This window comes from Oncorhynchus clarkii, chromosome 27, assembly GCF_045791955.1.
Source record: "Oncorhynchus clarkii lewisi isolate Uvic-CL-2024 chromosome 27, UVic_Ocla_1.0, whole genome shotgun sequence".
Taxonomy (NCBI): Eukaryota; Metazoa; Chordata; class Actinopteri; order Salmoniformes; family Salmonidae; genus Oncorhynchus; species Oncorhynchus clarkii.
Genome location: NC_092173.1, coordinates 30200421 through 30224307, shown reverse-complemented (window position 1 = coordinate 30224307; position 23887 = coordinate 30200421). Strand labels below are relative to the sequence as shown.

The 23887-nt window shown below is 47.9% G+C and overlaps 1 protein-coding gene across 1 annotated transcript in view; it reads right to left on the bottom strand.

Moving 5' to 3' along the window:
- LOC139385612 (coatomer subunit beta'-like) overlaps positions 1-23585 on the bottom strand; it is a 36275-nt gene extending 12690 nt beyond the window's left edge. The window contains exons 1-16 of the mRNA XM_071130824.1: positions 23451-23585; positions 22469-22606; positions 22228-22314; positions 21944-22070; positions 21606-21754; positions 21278-21424; positions 19298-19397; positions 18917-19059; positions 18421-18620; positions 16240-16350; positions 16046-16134; positions 15822-15928; positions 10364-10507; positions 10097-10227; positions 416-623; positions 160-270 (exon numbers count right to left, since the gene is read on the bottom strand). Of these exons, the coding sequence (XP_070986925.1) occupies positions 160-270; positions 416-623; positions 10097-10227; positions 10364-10507; positions 15822-15928; positions 16046-16134; positions 16240-16350; positions 18421-18620; positions 18917-19059; positions 19298-19397; positions 21278-21424; positions 21606-21754; positions 21944-22070; positions 22228-22314; positions 22469-22606; positions 23451-23453 (1995 nt within the window). The 5' untranslated portion in view covers positions 23454-23585. The remainder of the gene's footprint in view (positions 1-159; positions 271-415; positions 624-10096; positions 10228-10363; positions 10508-15821; positions 15929-16045; positions 16135-16239; positions 16351-18420; positions 18621-18916; positions 19060-19297; positions 19398-21277; positions 21425-21605; positions 21755-21943; positions 22071-22227; positions 22315-22468; positions 22607-23450) is intronic.
- Positions 23586-23887: the final 302 nt, after the last annotated feature.

Here is a 23887-nt window from a genome sequence, read left to right as displayed (position 1 = left end):
TACTACAGTATTTCACATGTCATCTTATACTGTAGGTCTCCAAATACTGTATGTCTGCAAATATCCAAATTTCTCAACACTTCCCTTGCATTCCAAGACTGCTATAATTCCCAGTTTGTCCAAACAAATCCCAGTCTTTCTCTTTACGTGTTGTCTCACCTCAGCCTCTACAGCCAGCTGGTAGGCGATCTTCAGTTCTCCTAGCTGCAGAGCCAACTCAAACCTGTGTTCTGAGTCTGTGGACACAGCCAGAGCCTGCTGCATGAAACCCTGCAGAGAGAGAGATAGAGAGAGGAGAAAGGGTTACACACACACACACACAAAATATTCACACAGACACTAGAGGACACACACAGAAATGGTGTGCGTTAAGACACACACCAATGTAAAAATACACCCACCCTCCCAGTCTCACCTGTTTCTCTAAAAAGTGGGCGACCCTGGTCCTCATCTCTTTAGGGATGGTGGGTAGGACCCTGTCGGCCATCCCAAAGTCCCTCCTCATTACAGCTGTCTGGTACTCCAGTACCGACACCAGCAGAGAGTAAGTGACGATGTTCAGCTCCTTATCACCCAGATACAGACGGTCATCCTTAGGGATGTAGCCCAACAGGTACATAGTTCTATAGCAGACAGACAAGGAGTCAATACAACACCAGTATTTTAGACAGACAGGTACATAGTTCTATAGCAGACAGACAGGGAGTCAATACAACACCAATATTTTAGACAGACAGGTACATAGTTCTATAGCAGACAGACAGGGAGTCAATACAACACCAATATTTTAGACAGACAGGTACATAGTTCTATAGCAGACAGACAGGGAGTCAATACAACACCAGTATTTTAGACAGACAGGTACATAGTTCTATAGCAGACAGACAGGGAGTCAATACAACACCAATATTTTAGACAGACAGGTACATAGTTCTATAGCAGACAGACAGGGAGTCAATACAACACCAATATTTTAGACAGACAGGTACATAGTTCTATAGCAGACAGACAGGGAGTCAATACAACACCAGTATTTTAGACAGACAGATACATAGTTCTATAGCAGACAGACAGGGAGTCAATGCAACACCAGTGTTTTAGACAGACAGGTACATAGTTCTATAGCAGACAGACAGGGAGTCAATACAACACCAGTGTTTTAGACAGACAGAACTATGTACCTATAGCAGACAGACAGGGAGTCAATACAACACCAGTGTTTTAGACAGACAGGTACATAGTTCTATAGCAGACAGACAGGGAGTCAATACAACACCAGTATTTTAGACAGACAGGTACATAGTTCTATAGCAGACAGACAGGGAGTCAATACAACACCAGTATTTTAGACAGACAGGTACATAGTTCTATAGCAGACAGACAGGGAGTCACTACAACACCAGTATTTTAGACAGACAGGTACATAGTTCTATAGCAGACAGACAGGGAGTCAATACAACACCAGTATTTTAGACAGACAGGTACATAGTTCTATAGCAGACAGACAGGGAGTCACTACAACACCAGTATTTTAGACAGACAGGTACATAGTTCTATAGCAGACAGACAGGGAGTCACTACAAACCAGTATTTTAGACAGACAGGTACATAGTTCTATAGCAGACATACAGGGAGTCAATACAACACCAGTATTTTAGACAGACAGGTACATAGTTCTATAGTAGACAGACAGGGAGTCAATACAACACCAGTATTTTAGACAGACAGAACTATGTACCTATAGCAGACAGACAGGGAGTCAATACAACACCAATATTGTAGACAGACAGGTACAGTACATACAGTTGAAGTCGGAAGTTTACATACACTTAGGTTGGAGTCATTTAAACTAGTTTTTCAACCACTCCACAAATGTCTTGTAAACAAACTATAGTTTTGGCAAGTCGGTTAGGATATCTACTTCGTGCATGACACAATAAATTTTTCCAACAATTGTTTACAGATTATTTCACTTATTCACTGTATCACAATTCCAGTGGGTCAGAAGTGTACATACACTAAGTTGACTGTGCCTTTAAACAGCTTGGAAAATTCCAGAAAATGATGTCATGGCTTTAGAAGCTTCTGATAGGCTAATTGACATAATTTGAGTCAATTGGAGGTGTACCTCTGGATGTATTTCAAGGCCTACCTTCAAACTCAGTGCCTCTGATTGACATCATGGGAAAATCAAAAGAAATCAGCCAAGACCTCAGAAATAAAATTGTAGACCTCCACAAGTCTGATTCATCCTTGGGAGCAATTTCCAAAGGCCTGAAGGTACCACGTTCATCTGTACAAACAATAATACGTAAGTATAAACACCATCGGACCACGCAGCCATCACACCGCTCAGGAAGGAGACTCGTTCTGTCTCTTAGAGATGAACGTACTTTGGTGCGAAAAGTGCAAATCAATCCCAGAACAACAGCAAAGGACCTTGTGAAGATGCTGGAGGAAACAGGTACTAAATATCTATATCCACAGTAAAACAAGTCCTATATCGACATAACCTGAAAGGCAGCTCAGTAAGGAAGAAGCCACTGCTCCAAAACCAACATAAAAAAGCCAGGCTACGGATTGCAACTGGTCATGGGGACAAACATCAAACTTTTTGGAGAAATGTCCTCTGGTCTGATGAAACTGTTTGGCCATAATGACCATCGTTATGTTTGGAGGAAAAAGGGGGAGGCTTGCAAGCCGAAGAATACCATCCCAACCGTGAAGCACAGGGGTGGCAGCATCATGTTGTGGGGGTGCTTTGCTGCAGGAGGAACTGGTGCACTTCACAAAATAGATGGCATCATGAGGGTGGAAAATGATGTGGATCTCAAGGCATCTCAACATCTCAAGACATCAGTCAGGAAGTTAAAGCTTGGTTGCAAATGGGCCTCCAAATGAACAGTGGCCCCAAGCAGACTTCCAAAGGTGTGGCAAAATGGCTTAAGGACAACAAAGTCAAGTTATTTGTAGCGGGGTGCGTAATAGGCGGCAGAGAAGTTAGGCGCAGGAGAGCAGAAACTGGGTAATAACCAGTAAGATTTATTAAGCAAAACCAATGGCATCCAGAGCAACAAGATAAATAGGCACAAAAATAACACGTAGTGCGCTCAAGGGGAACGTGCACAAGCACTACAATAAACAATCCCACACAAAGACATGGGGGGAACAGAGGGTTAAATACACAACAAGTAAATGAGGGAGTAGAAACCAGGTGTGTGGAAAAACAAGACAAATGGAAAATGAAAATTGGCTCGACAATGGCTAGAAGACCGGCGGAGCCGACCGCCGAGCGCCGCCTGAACAAGGAGAGGACCCGACTCCGGCGGAAGTCATGACAGTACCCCCCCCCCCCTCCCCTTGACGCACGGCTCCAGCAGCGCGCCGACGCCGGCCTCAGGGACGACTCCCCCAGCAAATCCTGGCAATACGACCGCAGAAACCTGCCTACATCCTGGTTCACTCTCTCCACCTGCCCATTACTTTCGTGATGAAACCCCGAGGTAAGGCTGATCGAGACCACCAGACGTTCCATGAACACCTTCCAGACCCTCGAAGTGAACTGGGGACCTCTATCAGACACTATATCCTCAGGCACCCCGTAGTGCCGGAAGACGTGTGTAAACAAGGCCTCCGCAGTCTGTAGGACCGTAGGGAGATCGGGCATGGGGGGAGACGGCAGGACTTAGAGAACCGATCCACAACGACCAGTATCGTGGTGTTTCCCTGTGAGGGGGCAGATCGGTAAGAAAATCCACCGACAGGTGCGACCAAAGCCGCTGTGGAACGGGTAAGGGGTGTAGCTTCCCTCTGGGCAGGTGCCTAGGAGCCTTACACTGAGCGCACACCGAGTAGGAGGAAACATAAACCCTCACGTCCTTGGCCAAGGTAGGCCACCAGTACTTCCCAACCAAACAGCGCACCATCCGACCGTTCCCAGGATGACCAGAGGAGGCTGACATGTGGCCCCAATAGATCAGCCGGTCACAGACAGCAGACAGAACGTACAGACACCCAGCGGTACACTGGAGTGGAGCGGGCTCTGCACGTAACACCTGCTCAATGTCCGCGTTCAGCTCCCACACTACCGGTGCCACCAGGCAGGAGGCTGGGAGTATGGGAGTGGGATCCATGGGCCGCTCCTCTGTGTCATACAGTCGGGACAGTGCGTCTGCCTTCATGTTTTGGAAACCTGGTCTGTAGGAAAGGGAAAAAACAAAACGGGTGAAAAACATGGCCCACCTTGCCTGGAGAGGGTTCAGTCTCCTCGCTGCCCGGATGTACTCCAGATTGCGGTGGTCAGTCCAGATGAGAAAAGGGTGTTTAGCCCCCTCAAGCCAATGTCTCCACGCCTACAGAGCCTTGACGACAGCAAACAGCTCCCAGTCCCCCACGTCGTAGTTTCGCTCGGTGGTGTACCCGAGCGCTGAGAGAGCACGGCTCCTATCCCAGCCTCGGACGTGTCCACCTCCACTATGAACGCCAAAGAGGGATCCGGATGGGCCAGCACGGGGCCAAGGTAAACAGAGCCCTCAGGTGACCAAAAGCCATGTCTGCCTCAGCCGACCACTGCAAACGTACCGGGGCCCCCTTCAGCAGTGAGGTAATGGGAGCCGCTGCCTGACCAAAACCCTGGATAAACCTCCGGTAGTAATTGGCAAACCCTAGGAATAGCTGCACTTCCTTTACCGTGGTGGGAGTCGGCCAATTACGCACGGCAGAAATGCGGTCACTCTCCATCTCCACCCCCGAGGTGGAAATGCGGTACCCTAGGAAGGTGATGGACTGCTGGAAGAACAGGCATTGATGTAAAGGTCATGCTCCAACAGTCGACCAAGCACCCTGCGCATCAGGGACACATGCTCGGCGAATGCAGCGGAGTATTTCAGAATGTAATCAATATACACCTACACCCTGCCCGTGCAGGTCCCTGAAAATCTTGTCTACAAAGGCCTGGAAGACTGACGGAGCGAGGTACTCATAATGCCCTGAGGTCATACTGAACGCCGTCTTCCACTCGTCTCCCTCCCGGATACGCACCAGGTTGTAAGCACTCCTGAGATCTAGTTTGGTAAAGAAGCGCACCCCGTGCATTGACTCAATTGCCGTGGCGATAAGAGGTAGCGGGGTAACTGTACCTCACCGTGATCTGGTTTAGGCCTCGGTAGTCAATACACGGGCGCAGACCTCTGTCGTGTCTTTACTATCATTAAACTGAAGACTTAGTTTTTATCAAAGATTCTCTGTAATTAGTATTACGCAATCAAACTGATTAATCATGTAACTGTAATTAACTAGGAAGTCGGGGCACCAAGGAAAATATTCAGATTACAAAGTTATAATTTCCTAATATAACCTTTCAGATATTTTCATATCTGATCAATAGTCTTCTGATTAATTAATTATTTACTTTACCTCACGTTAGTCTCATTCCAAACGTCGTAAATTGTTGGTTATCTGCACGAACCCAGTCTTCACTGTGAGTCATCCATACATCAATTGTCTAAAATGATTTATTTATTAACTAACTAAGTAATTCACAAAAATGCATATACAAACAAACAAAGTAAATATGGTTACAAGAAATGATAGGAGAATGTGCCCTAGTGGGCTAAACCGGCATGGCGGCTTGTTAGACAAAATGGGAGGTGGAGGTCACCTGAGAAGTCACTACAGAGTTGATAATTATAACAATTGAAATGCCTTTGCACATGAACGAACGCTCACTCATTTGGGAACAATTGCAATCAATATATACAGTGCCTTGCGAAAGTATTCGGCCCCCTTGAACTTTGCGACCTTTTGCCACATTTCAGGCTTCAAACATAAAGATATAAAACTGTATTTTTTTGTGAAGAATCAACAACAAGTGGGACACAATCATGAAGTGGAACGACATTTATTGGATATTTCAAACTTTTTTAACAAATCAAAAACTGAAAAATTGGGCGTGCAAAATTATTCAGCCCCTTTACTTTCAGTGCAGCAAACTCTCTCCAGAAGTTCAGTGAGGATCTCTGAATGATCCAATGTTGACCTAAATGACTAATGATGATAAATACAATCCACCTGTGTGTAATCAAGTCTCCGTAGAAATGCACCTGCACTGTGATAGTCTCAGAGGTCCGTTAAAAGCGCAGACAGCATCATGAAGAACAAGGAACACACCAGGCAGGTCCGAGATACTGTTGTGAAGAAGTTTAAAGCCGGATTTGGATACAAAAAGATTTCCCAAGCTTTAAACATCCCAAGGAGCACTGTGCAAGCGATAATATTGAAATGGAAGGAGTATCAGACCACTGCAAATCTACCAAGACCTGGCCGTCCCTCTAAACTTTCAGCTCATACAAGGAGAAGACTGATCAGAGATGCAGCCAAGAGGCCCATGATCACTCTGGATGAACTGCAGAGATCTACAGCTGAGGTGGGAGACTCTGTCCATAGGACAACAATCAGTCGTATATTGCACAAATCTGGCCTTTATGGAAGAGTGGCAAGAAGAAAGCCATTTCTTAAAGATATCCATAAAAAGTGTTGTTTAAAGTTTGCCACAAGCCACCTGGGAGACACACCAAACATGTGGAAGAAGGTGCTCTGGTCAGATGAAACCAAAATTGAACTTTTTGGCAACAATGCAAAACGTTATGTTTGGCGTAAAAGCAACACAGCTGAACACACCATCCCCACTGTCAAACATGGTGGTGGCAGCATCATGGTTTGGGCCTGCTTTTCTTCAGCAGGGACAGGGAAGATGGTTAAAATTGATGGAAAGATGGTTTGGAGCCAAATACAGGACCATTCTGGAAGAAACCCTGATGGAGTCTGCAAAAGACCTGAGACTGGGACGGAGATTTGACTTCCAACAAGACAATGATCCAAAACATAAAGCAAAATCTACAATGGAATGGTTCAAAAATAAACATATCCAGGTGTTAGAATGGCCAAGTCAAAGTCCAGACCTGAATCCAATCGAGAATCTGTGGAAAGAACTGAAAACTGCTGTTCACAAATGCTCTCCATCCAACCTCACCGAGCTCGAGCTGTTTTGCAAGGAGGAATGGGAAATAATGTCAGTCTCTCGATGTGCAAAACTGATAGAGACATACCCCAAGCGACTTATAGCTGTAATCGCAGCAAAAGGTGGCGCTACAAAGTATTAACTTAAGGGGGCTGAATAATTTTGCACGCCCAATTTTTCAGTTTTTGATTTGTTAAAAAAGTTTGAAATATCCAATAAATGTCGTTCCACTTCATGATTGTGTCCCACTTGTTGTTGATTCTTCACAAAAAAATACAGTTTTATTTATGTTTGAAGCCTGAAATGTGGCAAAAGGTCGCAAAGTTCAAGGGGGCCGAATACTTTCGCAAGGCACTGTATATTTACGCTCAGTGTGTCGTCTTGATCGCTGTTGAAAAGTTTGCTTCTTTTGTAGAATTGTCCATCTCTCTCTCTCTGTCTGTCCTGATTAGAGGGGATAGTTCAGAGCGACATTCATTCATGTTGTTTTAGAATGGATGTTTTGGCGATTGTCGTTCTTCGCGTTCAATGATACCGAATTCCTAGCTGCAGACTAGTAATTAATATCAAAGACTTGTTCTTATTCTGTCGGTATCGATAGTCTAAGGGTTTAACCATGTGGTATGGTTAAAAGATTCAGGTCTTTGGTCTGCAACCTTCGTCCTCTCGTAATAGAGAAAAACATGGTCTACTGAGAACTTCTCAAAGTTGGGGTTTTATTCGGAATTGCAGAAAAGGGGCTGTCCCAGGATGCCTGACCCTCATTGGGCTCATGGGCGGTCCTCTTATTTATTTAAACTCAAAAGGGAATTGGAGAATTGGAGTGCAAAATCACATTCCACAGTTTTACAAACAGTATCATACTCACTCATTCATCTTATACAACAATTAGATGTAAACCTCATATCTGAGGCTATTATATAAACAGCGTTATGGTAATGTAGCCGCACCGTCTCCCATGAGCCTTACCAAAATGTAACAAACGGACCAGTTCGTAGCTGGATTCTTCACCAATCTTTTATACCTTCTCCAGAACATAAATGTTGTTCGGACCTCAAGTTCTGTGAGGTGGAAGAAATTCCTTTGTTCTCTATGAAATTTCACTCTGTCGTTATACTGTGTGGCCATGAGGCAGGGTCTTCCCTAGGAATTTACGACCTCTCTGACCACAGCAGCCTAGTTGAAGGGGGAAGGGAGAGGCAGGGAGAGGGGGATGGGTCTTGCTGTACCCAAAGAGGGGAACGTCATGACACCTCCCTCCTTCTTCTTCACAAAAAATAAACTCGAGGAGGCGGGTGATGTGGAGGACCCAATGTACCCCTGACGCAGGGATTCGGAGACATATGTTTCCATAGCTGCCGTCTCCACCTGTGAGAGGGGATACACGTGACTCCTGGGAAGTGCAGCGTCTAGCAGGAGATTTATCGCACAATCCCCCCGTCGATGGGGTGGTAATATAGTCGCCTTCTTTTTTGAGAAGGCGGGAGCCAAATCGGCATATTCAGGGGGAATGGCAACGGTGGAAACCTGGTCTGGATTTTCCACCGTAGTAGCACCAACAGAAACCCCTAAACACCTCCCGAGCACTCTCGCGTCCACCCCGTGAGAGCCCTCCGTTGCCAAGAAACAGTGGGATCATGCTAACCTGTGGGATCATGCTAACAAGCTAACCTGGGTAGGCCTAGCACCACGGGAAACGCAGGAGAGTCAATAAGGAAGAGACTGATTCTCTCCTTGTGACACCCCTGCGTCACCATGCCCAGAGGAGCAGTGGCCTCCCTAATCAACCCAGACCCTAATGGTCGACTGTCTAAGGCATGACCGGGGAAGGGCACAGCCACGGGAACAATAGAGATCCCTAAACTAAGGGCGAATGATCTGTCTATAAAATTCCCAGCCACGCCTGAAATCGACGAGCGCCTTATGCTGGGAATGCGGGGGAAAACTCAGGAAAAGTAACATACAAAAACATGTGTGCAACAGAGGGCTCTGGGTGAGCCTGGTGCTGGCTCATCTGGGATGACGCTAGAGTGCCCTGCCTGCTGCCTCGATCCCCAGAGGAGCCAACCTGGCACCGACTGCAGTGTGACCTCTGTGGCCACAGATGGTGCACGAGCCGGAACCTCCTCCAGTCTCCCTACGCACCTCCCAGCTCCATGGGCACTGGTGCTGGGGGATGGAACCGACAGAACCCGATCTGGACGTCCGCGGGTAGCCAGCAGGTTATCCAGCCGAATGGACAGGTCCACCAGCTGGTCGAAGGTGAGGGTGGTGTCCCTGCAGGCCAACTCCCGACGGACGTCCTCGCGCAAACTGTGCCGAGCACCGCCTGAACAAGGAGAGGACCCGACTTCGGCGGAAGTCGTGACATTATTGGAGTGACCATCACAAAGCACTGACCTCAATCCTATAGAAAATGTGTGGGCAGAACTGAAAAAGCGTGTGCGAGCAAGGAGGCCTACAAACCTGACTCAGCTACACCATCTCTGTCAGGAGGAATGGGCCAAAATTCACCCAACTTATTGTGGGAAGCTTGTGGAAGGCTACCTGAAACGTTTGATCCAAGTTAAACAATTTATAGGCAATGCTACCAAATACTAATTCAGTGTAAAATTCTGACCCACTGGGAATGTGATGAAAGAAATAAAAGCTGAAATAAATCACTCTCTACTATTATTCTGACATTTCACATTCTTAAAATAAAGTAGTGATCCTAACTTACCTAAAACAGGCAATTTTTACTAGGATTAAATGTCAGGAATTGTGAAAATCTGAGTTTAAATGTATTTGGCTAAGGTGTATGTAAACTTCTGACTTCAACGGTAGTTCTATAGCAGACAGACAGGGGAGTCAAAACAACACCAGTATTAAGGTGAGCACATAGCTTGAATGAAAGGAAACATGACATGCAATGACTTAAAGAAACGACATTCTGACATAACATTTTGTAAGGCATGAATCCTTTATGTTTTAGGCCCTAGGGAACTGTAAGAGTTGAGCGAGTTGAGCGAGTTAAGGTCATTTGAGGTCAACAGGTCAATGGTTTGTAGCAGTCTCAGCAGGTAGGTATAGTCTTACCTGTCCAGGTGGGCGACGGTGACAATCTCTCCTCCTACGTAGTAATTGAGTCTGTTGACTGAGCTGGTGTAGATGAAACAGTCTCCCACCCACAGACCAGTCTTCACCACCTCCTGAATCTCACCCAACACCTAGAGAAATGGGGGTGAGGGGGGAGAGAGAGACCAAGAGTGGGAGAGATATAGGTATGGAAAAAAACGTTAGAGTAGAAATACAAAATAAATTGTCCTGTCCAGAATCTAATCTCTAGATGTCGCGTAGTCTCACCTCGAAGGCATCCTCTATCCCATCCTCAGTGACTCCCTCCTTGGTCTCCTGTGCTGTTGCCACTTTCTCAGCCAGGTAACGTAGCACAAAGAAAGACTCCTCCGTGGCAATACACACCAGCTCCCCAGACTCTGACCAGAAGACCTGAGGAAAGAAGAGGTGGTTACAGGAGGGTTGTGTCACTGTGGAGAGGAGGGTTGTGTCGCTGTGGAGAGGAGGTCAGAGGAGGGTTGGATCGCTGTGGAGAGGAGGTCAGAAGAGGGTTGGGTTGCTGTGGAGAGGATGTCAGAGGAGGGTTGTGTCGCTGTGAAGGGAAGGTCAGAGGAGGGTTGGTTCGCTGTGGAGAGGAGGTCAGAGGAGGGTTAGATAGCTGTGGAGAGGAGGTCAGAGGAGGGTTGGATCGCTGTGGAGAGGAGGTCAGAGGAGGGTTGTGTTGCTGTGGAGAGGAGGTCAGATGAGGGTTAGGTCGCCGTGGAGAGCAGGGTTGGGTCGCTGTGGAGAGGAGGTAAGAGGAGGGTTGAGTAGCAGTGGAGAGGGGGTAAGAGAATGGTTGGGTCGCTGTGGAGAGGGGGTTAGAGAAGGGTTGGGTCGCTGTGGAGAGGAGGGTTGGGTTGTTGTGGAGAGGAGGTTAGAGAAGGGTTGGGTCGCAGTGGAGAGGGGGGTAGAGAAGGGTTGGGTCGCTGTGGAGAGGAGGGTTGGGTCGTTGTGGAGAGGAGGTTAGAGAAGGGTTGGGTCGCTGTGTAGAGGAGGATAGAGGAGGGTTGGGTTGCTGTCGGCAGGAGGTTAGAAGAGGGTTTAGTAGCTGTGAAGAGGGGGTTGGTTCGCTGTGGGGAGGAGGTCAGAGGAGGGTTGGATCGCTGTGGAGAGGAGGTCAGAGGAGGGTTGGGTCGCTGTGGAGAGGATGTCAGAGGAGGGTTGTGCCGCTGTGGAGGGAAGGTCAGAGGAGGGTTGGTTCGCTGTGGAGAGGAGGTCAGAGGAGGGTTAGATCGCTGTGGAGAGGAGGTCAGAGGAGGGTTGGATCGCTGTGGAGAGGAGGTCAGAGGAGGGTTGGGTTGCTGTGGAGAGGAGGTCAGAGGAGGGTTGGGTCGCTGTGGAGAGGAGGTAAGAGGAGGATTGAGTAGCAGTGGAGAGGGGGTAAGAGAATGGTTGGGTCGCTGTGGAGAGGGGGTTAGAGAAGGGTTGGGTCGCTGTGGAGAGGAGGGTTGGGTTGTTGTGGAGAGGAGGTTAGAGAAGGGTTGGGTCGCAGTGGAGAGGGGGGTAGAGAAGGGTTGGGTCGTTGTGGAGAGGAGGTTAGAGAAGGGTTGGGTCGCTGTGTAGAGGAGGATAGAGGAGGGTTGGGTTGCTGTGGGGAGGAGGTTAGAAGAGGGTTTGGTAGCTGTGAAGAGGGGGTTGGATCGCTGTGGGGAGGAGATCAGAGGAGGGTTGGGTCGCTGTGGAGAGGATGTCAGAGGAGGGTTGTGTCGCTGTGGAGGGAAGGTCAGAGGAGGGTTGGTTCGCTGTGGAGAGGAGGTCAGAGGAGGGTTAGATCGCTGTGGAGAGGAGGTCAGAGGAGGGTTGGATCGCTGTGGAGAGGAGGTCAGAGGAGGGTTGGGTTGCTGTGGAGAGGAGGTCAGAGGAGGGTTGGGTCGCCGTGGAGAGGAGGGTTGGGTCGCTGTGGAGAGGAGGTAAGAGGAGGATTGGGTAGCAGTGGAGAGGGGGTAAGAGAATGGTTGGGTCGCTGTGGAGAGGGGGTTAGAGAAGGGTTGGGTCGCTGTGGAGAGGAGAGTTGGGTTGTTGTGGAGAGAAGGTTAGAGAAGGGTTGGGTCGCAGTGGAGAGGGGGTGAGAGAAGGGTTAGATCGCTGTGGAGAGGAGGTCAGAGGAGGGTTGGATCGCTGTGGAGAGGAGGTCAGAGGAGGGTTGGGTTGATGTGGAGAGGAGGTCAGAGGAGGGTTGGATCGCTGTAGAGAGGAGATCAGAGGAGGGTTGGGTCGCCGTGGAGAGGATGTCAGAGGAGGGTTGTGTCGCTGTGGAGGGAAGGTCAGAGGAGGGTTGGTTCGCTGTGGAGAGGAGGTCAGAGGAGGGTTAGATCGCTGTGGAGAGGTCAGAGGAGGGTTGGATCGCTGTGGAGAGGAGGTCAGAGGAGGGTTGGGTTTCTGTGGAGAGGAGGTCAGAGGAGGGTTGGGTCGCCGTGGAGAGGAGGGTTGGGTCGCTGTGGAGAGGAGGTAAGAGGAGGATTGGGTAGCAGTGGAGAGGGGGTAAGAGAATGGTTGGGTCGCTGTGGAGAGGGGGTTAGAGAAGGGTTGGGTCGCTGTGGAGAGGAGGGTTGGGTTGTTGTGGAGAGAAGGTTAGAGAAGGGTTGGGTCGCAGTGGAGAGGGGGTGAGAGAAGGGTTAGATCGCTGTGGAGAGGAGGTCAGAGGAGGGTTGGGTCGCTGTGGAGAGGATGTCAGAGGAGGGTTGTGTCGCTGTGGAGGGAAGGTCAGAGGAGGGTTGGTTCGCTGTGGAGAGGAGGTCAGAGGAGGGTTAGATCGCTGTGGAGAGGAGGTCAGAGGAGGGTTGGATCGCTGTGGAGAGGAGGTCAGAGGAGGGTTGGGTTGCTGTGGAGAGGAGGTCAGAGGAGGGTTGGGTCGCCGTGGAGAGGAGGGTTGGGTCGCTGTGGAGAGGAGGTAAGAGGAGGATTGGGTAGCAGTGGAGAGTGGGTAAGAGAATGGTTGGGTCGCTGTGGAGAGGGGGTTAGAGAAGGGTTGGGTCGCTGTGGAGAGGAGAGTTGGGTTGTTGTGGAGAGAAGGTTAGAGAAGGGTTGGGTCGCAGTGGAGAGGGGGTGAGAGAAGGGTTAGATCGCTGTGGAGAGGAGGTCAGAGGAGGGTTGGATCGCTGTGGAGAGGAGGTCAGAGGAGGGTTGGGTTGATGTGGAGAGGAGGTCAGAGGAGGGTTGGATCGCTGTGGAGAGGAGTTTAGAGGAGGGTTGGGTCGCTGTGGAGGGAAGGTCAGAGGAGGGTTGGTTCGCTGTGGAGAGGAGGTCAGAGGAGGGTTAGATCGCTGTGGAGAGGTCAGAGGAGGGTTGGATCGCTGTGGAGAGGAGGTCAGAGGAGGGTTGGGTTGCTGTGGAGAGGAGGTCAGAGGAGGGTTGGGTCGCCGTGGAGAGGAGGGTTGGGTCGCTGTGGAGAGGAGGTAAGAGGATTGGGTAGCAGTGGAGAGGGGGTAAGAGAATGGTTGGGTCGCTGTGGAGAGGGGGTTAGAGAAGGGTTGGGTCGCTGTGGAGAGGAGGGTTGGGTTGTTGTGGAGAGAAGGTTAGAGAAGGGTTGGGTCGCAGTGGAGAGGGGGTGAGAGAAGGGTTAGATCGCTGTGGAGAGGAGGTCAGAGGAGGGTTGGATCGCTGTGGAGAGGAGGTCAGAGGAGGGTTGGGTTGCTGTGGAGAGGAGGTCAGAGGAGGGTTTGGTCGCCGTGGAGAGGAGGGTTGGGTCGCTGTGGAGAGGAGGTAAGAGGAGGATTGGGTAACAGTGGAGAGGGGGTAAGAGAATGGTTGGGTCGCTGTGGAGAGGGGGTTAGAGAAGGGTTGGGTCGCTGTGGAGAGGAGGGTTGGGTTGTTGTGGAGAGGAGGTCAGAGGAGGGTTAGATCGCTGTGAAGAGGAGGTCAGAGGAGGGTTGGATCGCTGTGGAGAGGAGGGTTGGGTCGCTGTGGAGAGGAGGTAAGAGGAGGATTGGGTAGCAGTGGAGAGGGGGTAAGAGAATGGTTGGGTCGCTGTAGAGAGGGGGTTAGAGAAGGGTTGGGTCGCTGTGGAGAGGAGGGTTGGGTTGTTGTGGAGAGAAGGTTAGAGAAGGGTTGGGTCGCAGTGGAGAGGGGGGTAGACAAGGGTTAGATCGCTGTGGAGAGGAGGTCAGAGGAGGGTTGGGTTGCTGTGGAGAGGAGGTAAGAGGAGGATTGGGTAACAGTGGAGAGGGGGTAAGAGAATGGTTGGGTCGCTGTGGAGAGGGGGTTAGAGAAGGGTTGGGTCGCTGTGGAGAGGAGGGTTGGGTTGTTGTGGAGAGGAGGTTAGAGAAGGGTTGGGTCGCAGTGGAGAGGGGGTAGAGAAGGGTTGGGTCGCTGTGGAAAGGAGGGTTGGGTCGTTGTGGAGAGGAGGATAGAGGAGGGTTGGGTTGCTGTGGGGAGGAGGTTAGAAGAGGGTTGGATCGATGTGGAGAGGACGTTAGAGAAGGGTTGGGTCGCAGTGGAGAGGGGGGTAGAGAAGGGTTGGGTCGCTGTGGAGAGGAGGGTTGGGTCGTTGTGGAGAGGAGGATAGAGGAGGGTTGGATCACTGTGGGGAGGAATTTAGAGGAGGGTTGGATCGATGTGGGGAGGAAGTTAGAGGAGGGTTGGATCGCTGTGGGAAGGAATTTAGAAGAAGGTTGGATCACTGTGGGGAGGAGGTCAGAGGAGGGTTGAGTCGCTGTGGAGAGGAGGTCAGAGGAGGGTTGGGTTGCAGTGGGGATGGGGTTAGAGAAGGGTTGTGTAGCTGTAGAGAGGAGGTCAGAAGAGGGTTGGGTTGCTGTGGAGAGGAGGTCAGAGGAGGGTTGTGTCGCTGTGGAGAGGAGGTCAGAAGAGGGTTGGGTCGCTGTGGAGAGGAGGACAGAGGAGGGTTGGGTCGCTGTGGAGAGGAGGTCAGAGGTGGGTTGGGTCGCTGTGGAGAGGAGGGTTGGGTTGCTGTGGAGAGGAGGTTAGAGGAGGATTGGGTCGCTGTGGAGAGGAGGTTAGAGGAGGGTTTGGTCACTGTGGAGAGGAGGGTTAGAGAAGGGTTGGGTCGCAGTGGAGAGGGGGTTAGAGAAAGGTTGGGTCTCAGTGGAGAGGGGGGTAGAGAAGGGTTGAGTCGCTGTGGAGAGGAGGTTAGAGGAGGGTTTGGTCACTGTGGAGAGGGGGTTAGAGAAGGGTTGGGTTGCAGTGGAGAGGGGGGTAGAGAAGGGTTGGGTCGCTGTGGAGAGGAGGTTAGAGGAGGGTTGGGTTGCAGTGGAGAGGAGGTTAGAGGAGGGTTTGGTCACTGTGGCGAGGGGGTTAGAGAAGGGTTGGGTCGCTGTGGAGAGGAGGTTAGAGGAGGGTTTGGTCACTGTGGAGAGGGGGTTAGAGAAGGGTTGGGTTGCAGTGGAGAGGGGGGTAGAGAAGGGTTAGGTCGCTGTGGAGAGGAGGTTAGAGGAGGGTTGGGTTGCAGTGGAGAGGAGGTTAGAGGAGGGTTTGGTCACTGTGGAGAGGGGGTTAGAGAAGAGTTGGGTCGCTGTGGAGAGGAGGTTAGAGGAGGGTTTGGTCACTGTGGAGATGGGGTTAGAGAAGGGTTGGGTTGCAGTGGAGAGGAGGTTAGAGGAGGGTTTGTTCACTGTAGGTGGCTTCTCACCCTCTTGACCTGAGCTAGGCGCTGCCTGGACCTGCTATAATCTGTAAATGGTCACGTGTCTGAAAGTTGATATAGATCAACTGTGGATTAATAACAGTTTAAATACTGTGGCCGACTCACGTGTTTAGGCTGGATCTCAATGCGGCGGACCAGCTCTGTGTTCTCCCAATCGTAGAAGGCTAGACCACTCACTGATCTCACGCCCAGCAAGAACCCACCATGGATACCTGCAGGGGATGATACACACATATCGTTAGGTATAACACATCAGCATATCATCTGCATGCAGACACACACACAGGGAGTCAGCTCATACTGGATCAAATATGATATGTTTGTCTTACCTTCTGCCCCAAAGTCTGGTTTAAAAGACTTATTTTCCTTGAAGTTCTTGAAGATTTTGACCATGCTGGTGCTCTCCCGAGTAGCATACCTGCCATAGAAACAACACTGGTTAAGTCAGCCTGACCATACTAGACCGTGGATGGTCCATAGATGACTGTGTATGAGTGGTCAGTGTGCAGTTGACTTGATTTACTCTGAGGAGTCGTGGCCCCAGACAAACTCCTGTGCTGAACCGAAGCTCTTGTTCCTCAGGGCCATTGCAGTGTAGATGATGTACTCTCCATCCCCACACACCACCACAAACCTGTAACACACATACACACACAGACACACAACATTAGTTAGTGTGTGATCACACACCAGTGCTGAGGGGAGGACGACTCATAGTAACGGATGAAATGGAGTCAATGGAATGATATCAACCACATATAAACCACGTTTGATACCATTCCATTTACTCCCTTCAAGACATTATTATGAGCCATCCTCCCATCAGCAGCCTCCACTGACACACACACACACACACACACACACACATGTTTACTGTCCATTTATGGTCCTGTAAAGCTCAGTTGGTAGACCATGGTCCTTGCAAAACTAAGATTGTGGGTTCGATTCCCGGGGCGCAACAGTACATACAAATGCATGCTCGCATGACTGTAAGTCACTTTGGATAAAAGCATCTGCTAAATAGCATATATACAGTACCAGTCAAAAGGCTGGACACACCAACTCATTCCAGGGTTTTTCTTTATTTTTACTATTTTATACATTGTAGAACAATAGTGAAGACATCAAAACTATGAAATAACACATACGGAATCAAGTAGTAACCAAAAAAGTGTTAAACAAATCTAAATATATTTTATATTTGAGATTCTTCAAAGTAGCTACCCTTTGCCTTGATGACAGCTCTGCACACTCTTGGCATTCTCTCAACCAGCTTCATGAGGTAGTCACCTGGAATGCATTTCAATTAACAGGTGTGCCTTGTTAAAGGTTTGTGGAATTTGTGTTGTGAGAAGGTACAGTAGGGGTGGTATACAGAAGATAGCCCTATTTGGTAAAAGACCAAGTCCATCCAGCCGTGTATGACATTGGGAGTCCCATAGGGCGGCGCACAATTGGCCCAGTGTCGTCTGGGTTTGGCTGGGGTAGGCCGTCATTGTAAATAAGAATCGGTTCTTAACAGACTTGACTAATTAAATAAAGGTTACATATTATGGCAAGAACAGCTCAAATAAGCAAAGAGAAATTACAGTCCATCATTACTTTAAGACATGAAGGTCAGTCAATCCGGAAAATGTAAAGAACTTTGGAAGTTTCTTCAAGTGCAGCCGCAAAAACCATCAAGCACTATGATGAAACTGGCTCTCATGAGGACCGCCACCAGAAAGGAAGACCCAGAGTTACCTCTGCTGCAGAGGATAATTTCATTAGAGTTACCAGTCTCAGAAATTGCAGCCTAAATAAATGCACATCTCATCCTCAACTGTTCAGAGGAGACTGTGGCCTTCATGGTCGAATTGCTGCAAAGAAACCATTATTGCTGCAAAGAAACCATTACTAAAGGACACCAATAAGAAGAGACTTGCTTGGGCCAAGAAACACGAGCAATGGACATTAGACCGGTGGAAATATGTCAAAATTTGAGATTTTTGGTTCTAACCGCCGTGTCTTTGTGAGACGCAGAGTTGGTGAACGGATGATCTCTGCATGTGTGGTTCCCACTGTAAAGCATGGAGGAGGCGGTATGGTGGTGCTTTGCTTGTGACACTGTGTGATTTATTTTGAATTCAAGGCACACTTAACCAGCATGGCTACCACAGCATTCTGCAGCGATACGCCATCCCATCTGATTTGCGCTTAGTGGGACTATTATTTGTTTTCCACAGGACAATGACCCAACACACCTCCAGACTGTATAAGGGCTATTTGACCAAGAAGGAGAGTGATGGAGTGCTGTATCAGATGACCTGGCCTCTACCAACCGACCTCAACCCAATTGAGATGGTGCCAACAAGTGCTCAGCATATGTGGGAACTCCTTCGAGATTGTTGGAAAAGCATTCCAGGTAAAGCTGGGTGAGAGACTGCCAAGAGTGTGCAATGCTATCATTGGCTACTTTGAATAATCTCAAATATAAAATATATTTGGATTTGTTTAGCACTTTTTTGCTTACTACATGATTCCATGTATTATTTCATAGTTTTTATGTCTACAATGTAGAAAATAGTAAAAAAAATAAAGAAAAACCCTGGAATGAGTTGGTGTGTCCAAACCTTTGACTGGTACTGTACATATGTTTTTTTACATTTGATGAGCAACTAGTACACACATGCACACAAACACGGTAACACACGCACACCCTGACCTGCCGTTGGGGTTGTGCTGGATGGTCTGGGGATAGATTTCACAGCTGCCCATGTCTTTGACGGCCAGGGACAGCCTCTCTCCGTCCTGTATCTCAGCCTCTCCCATGGCCTTCAAGTTGGCCTGCTGCACCTCAGAGTGCTTGGCCCACATGATCTTACCGTTAGAGTCCATAGACATGGCTGGTTCCTCGCGACCCAACTGAGGGAGGGAGGGGGGGATGAGGAGAGAGAGGGAGAAGAGGTGGGAGAGAGTGAAGAAGATGAGACAGAGGAAGAGAAGGAGTGATGTTCAAATCATAATATTCAGCTGAACATACAACTTGGACAACTTGGACATACATGGGTGACATGGGTGATATGTCAGCCTACAGAATCAAACTGGCCCTGTATGAAAACAATACAAGCATTCTATATGATTACCAACGATACTAATAATCAGATCACTGACCCCACATCATTCTTGATGTGTAGTTTAGCGTTTCCTTAAGTTGGTACCTTGATGATGATGCTGCCTTCATCATATCCCAGCGCCACACTGTTGGCGCCTCGTTGGCCACACACACACCACACACGTTCCATCCCATAGTTCAGTGTGTTTTCCAGGCGGTACGTGCTGGAATGCCAGACTCTCACTGTGCCTGTATGTCCATAAGAAGATGGAAGAAGGGTGGAGAGAAAGAGATTTACATGTGAGAGTATGGTCAAACATAGATAACGGATCCAGGGAAGACTAGAACTAGTCAACATGACAAGAAAGCACCATGTTATTACCACGGTACAATGTTACAACTTTAAAATGTTATTACTATGTTATAACATAGGTAAACACCTTGAAATTCCATTCTAAAGGGATAAGGTAAACACTACACTACCCACCGTCCTCGGAGCCTGTGAGAATGATTGGCAGCTCAGGGTGAAAGCTGACACAGGACACATTCTGGGTATGGCCCTCTAGAGTCTGCACACATGTCTTATTCTGGAGGTAGAGGAGAGGACTAGAGTAGAATCAGTCAACTCAATATATATCATCACTAGGACAGACGCGTAACACTTCAAGTGTGTGTATTTTCTCATCTGAAAAGTGTGTATGCTGTGCATATTCATATGTGTTTCATTCTTCGTTTGAGAATGTGTGAAAAACTGTGTGTACGTGTGCATATAAACTGTGTGTATGTGTGTATATAAACTGTGTGTACATGTGTACAGTCGTGGCCAAAAGTTTTGAGAATGACACAAATATTCATTTCCACAAAGTTTGCTGCTTCAGTGTCTTTAGATATTTTTGTCAGATGTTACTATGGAATACTGAAGTATAATTACAATTTCATAAGTGTCAAAGGCTTTTATTGACAATTACATGAAGTTGATGCAAAGAGTCAATATTTGCAGTGTTGACCCTTCTTTTTCAAGACCTCTGTAATCCACCCTGGCATGCTGTCAATTAACTTCTGGGCCACATCCTGACTGATGGCAGCCCATTCTTGCATAATCAATGCTTGGAGTTTGTCAGGATTTGTGGGTTTTGTTTGTCCACCCGCCTCTTGACGATTGACCACAAGTTCTCAATGGGATTAAGGTCTGGGGGGTTTCCTGGCCATGGACCCAAAATATTGATGTTTTGTTCCCCGAGCCACTTAGTTATCACTTTTGCCTTATGACAAGGTCCTCCATCATGCTGGAAAAGGCATTGTTCATCACCAAACTGTTCCTGGATGGTTGGGAGAAGTTGCTCTCGGAGGATGTGTTGGTACCATTCTTTATTCATGGCTGTGTTCTTAGGGAAAATTGTGAGTGAGCCCACTCCCTTGGCTGAGAAGCAACCACACACATGAATGGTCTCAGGATGCTTTACTGTTGGCATGACACAGGACTGATGATAGCGCTCACCTTGTCTTCTGCGGACAAGCTTTTTTCCGCGTGCCCCAAACAATCGGCAGCAATATCCTTGCCTGTGAAGCCCTTTTTGTGCAAAGCAATGATGACAGCACGTGTTTCCTTGCAGGTAACCATGATTGACAGAGGAAGAACAATGATTCCAAGCACCACCCTCCTTTTGAGGCTTCCAGTCTGTTATTCGAGCTCAATCAGCATGACAGAGTGATCTCCAGCCTTGTCCTCGTCAACACTCACACCTGTGTTAATGAGAGAATCACTGACATGATTGATGTCAGCTGGTCCTTTTGTGGCAGGGCTGAAATGCAGTGGAAAAGTTTTTGGGGGGATTCAGTTCATTTGCATGGCAAAGAGGGACTTTGTGATTAATTGCAATTCATCTGATCACTCTTCATAACATTCTGGAGTATATGCAAATTGCCATCATACAAACAGAGGCAGCAGACTTTGGGAAAATTAATATTTCAAAACTTTACTTTTATTTTTAGATTTTACCCGCTTTTCTCCCCAATTTTGTGGTATCCAATTGTTTTGTAGTTACTATCTTGTCTCATCGCTACAACTCCCGTACGGGCTCGGGAGAGACGAAGGTCGAAAGCCATGCATGCGTCCTTAACACAGCGCGCATCCAATGTGTCGAAGGAAACACAGTGCACCTGGTGACCTGGTTAGCGTGTACCGTGCCCGGCCTGCCACAGGAGTCGCTAGTGCGCGATGAGACAAGGATATCCAAGCCAAGCCCTCCCTAACCCAGACGATGCTAGGCCAATTGTGCGTCGCCCCATGGACCTTTCGGTCACGGCTGGCTGCAACAGAGCCTGGGCTCAAACCCAGAGTCTCTGGTGGCACAGCTAGCACTGCGATGCAGTGCCCTAGACCACTGCGCCACCCAGAAGGCCCATTATCAAAACTTTGGCCACGACTGTACATAAACTGTGTTTCCATGTTTATTTCCATGTGTACCTGGTAGTCCCAGATCTTGACCAGGCGGTCGTCAGCTCCTGATATAAGATAGGGCTTGTCCCCTCCGCTGTAGTAGTCGATACAGTTGACTCCTTTCTCATGGCCCTCCAGAGTGAAGTTAGGGGAGGAAGATCCCAGCTGCCACACCTGCAACAGCCAAGGGCCAAAGAATACTCCAGTGTATTACTGAAATGTAGTGGTAATGATTTACAACAATTGTATAGAATTCATGAAACATTACACATCTATAAGCACTTCAACATGACAATAATCCAACCAACAACTGTAGTGGTACAAACACAAAGATTAGTGTGTGTACTGTATGTACCTTAATGGTCCTGTCCAGGGAGGCGCTGGCGAACTGGTTGTTGTCTTTAGGGTTGATGACGATCTGCATGACATAGTGGGTGTGGCCCTCAAACACCTGACCACACACCCACTTCTTGTCCCAGTCCCAAAGCTTGATCAGCATGTCATCTGGACACACAAACAAACATGCACACACACACACACACACACACACACACACACGATCATGTTCACAATATTCAATGGTTGATGTTTGTAATTTATGTATATATAAAGAGAGAAAGAGAGAAAGAGAGAGAGAGAGAGAGAGAGAGAGAGAGAGAGAGAGAAAAAAAGAAAGAGACAAACACAACATACCACTGCTGGTAAGGATGTAAGGTTGTGTTGGGTGGACTGCGATGCAGCGGATGTAGTCAGAGTGGGCCTCAAACATGTGAGCTCTCTCCAGAGTGTTGTAGTTAAACACACGGATCTGCATGTCATCCTGGGGAGGAACAGAGAAGAGCAAGAGAGAGGGGGGAGAAGGTGAAGGGAGAGAGGGTGGAGAAGTTTAAAATGGAGAGAGATATGGGAAAACTCTGAACTCTGAATAGGACAGATAGATGCATTATAAGCAGTTATAAGGGTGTTATAACACTTACTGCTCCAGCAATGATCCAGTGCTTCCTCGCCACAAACTTAGCCACTCTCACCGGCAGGTCACACACCTCGAATGTCTTCACCAGGGTCTACACAGATTCAAAAGAAGCACCAGCATCATGGTTATCATCATCATAGAGAAACAATCCATTCATATATCACTCAAGAACATAGTGTGCAGCAAGGTCTACAATGAATGAATGAATGAGAACTGAATCCTAAATGAGAATGAATGTTGTTTACCTGTGTCTCGTGGTTCCAGACACAGACACTGCCATTGTACAGGCTGGCAACCATCCATGGTTCAGTTGGGTGCAGGTCCACACTCTTCACACGGTCCGACCGAGCGGTCAGCTTCCGCTTGATGTCCAACCGGAGAGGCTGAGAGGGACAGAGGGAGAGAGAGAGAGAACCCAATATATTAAGTCATATTGTACCTCTGACTCCTAACTTATACTAGACCAATACTAGACACAGTATCTTATTTTGATACTAACCAGATTACTCTTCACTCCTATGTATATGCAGATCAGTTGAACGGAAATAATAAATAAAACATCTGCTTTGACAGAGATCAGATCTGAGTATGTTTTTATAGAGACAGGTCGGATACACTCCCCCCCCTTTTTTTTATAACATGTATTCAAATTAGTCTGATTACGCTTATCAATAAAACTATAAGTGTATCCAAACCATAACAGCTATACACTTGTCGGCCTACAGTAGATACAAAGTTTCACCAAGTCAACTGTACAGCTTGTGGGGAGGGTTAATATGGGGGCGTGTCTGTGGAATGTGTCTCATTCCACCACATTTGAGGTGCATGAATGATTCTCTCTGGTCTGGAAATTCCCAGGCATTAGCCATTTGCGATAAGGTAGTTTAGGAAAAAAAATCGTTATATAAAGTTGCATATTGAAGTACTAGCATATTTAGTAACTGACCAATCGATCAGAGACTTCATGTCTCTTTTGAATACCATATTGTAACATTATTGCCATTTCTAGAGTTTCTGCAATATCTTCATTCACAACTAGCCAGGCATAGGTTAATTCATTGGATGTGGTCTAAATTAGTTTTCAATCAGGTAGCAATCGTAAAAAAGCTATTCATATTTTAAAAAATGACTAAAACGACTGGCCTGAGCGGCAGCGGATCTTTATCAATACTTTCACTCTAAATCTATGTTCCACTTAATTCAAAATCGATGTTTTCATTTCCTTACCATGTTTCTACGTCTGCGGGTAGTGTTTGACCAAAGTGCCCGACCACCCTGAGCAATGAGTCGGGCTGGTAGACTAGTTTAGAGCGGAGAGTCTTCTTGGCGACGTGGAGTATATGACGCTTCCTGGCTGCACTTCGCAAGATCCGGTGGAGCACCAGTACAGTCTGTACTTAACATGATCAGACTATGCGGTGTGTATGTAGGTTACAGAGAAATGTATGGACTTTCGATTACAGGCAAAATCAGATAATTGTATGTAGCCTGCACACTCTCCCCTCCAAAAAAGATATACATAAATAAAAACGAATAAATGAATGAATTATAAAGATAATCATTAATTTGAACATCTTAAACATTGCCTAATTTCCTATTTGTTCAAATTATCTCCCTATTTCTAATGTGTATAAATATGCTAACTTGGTGAGTGAATAGTCTTT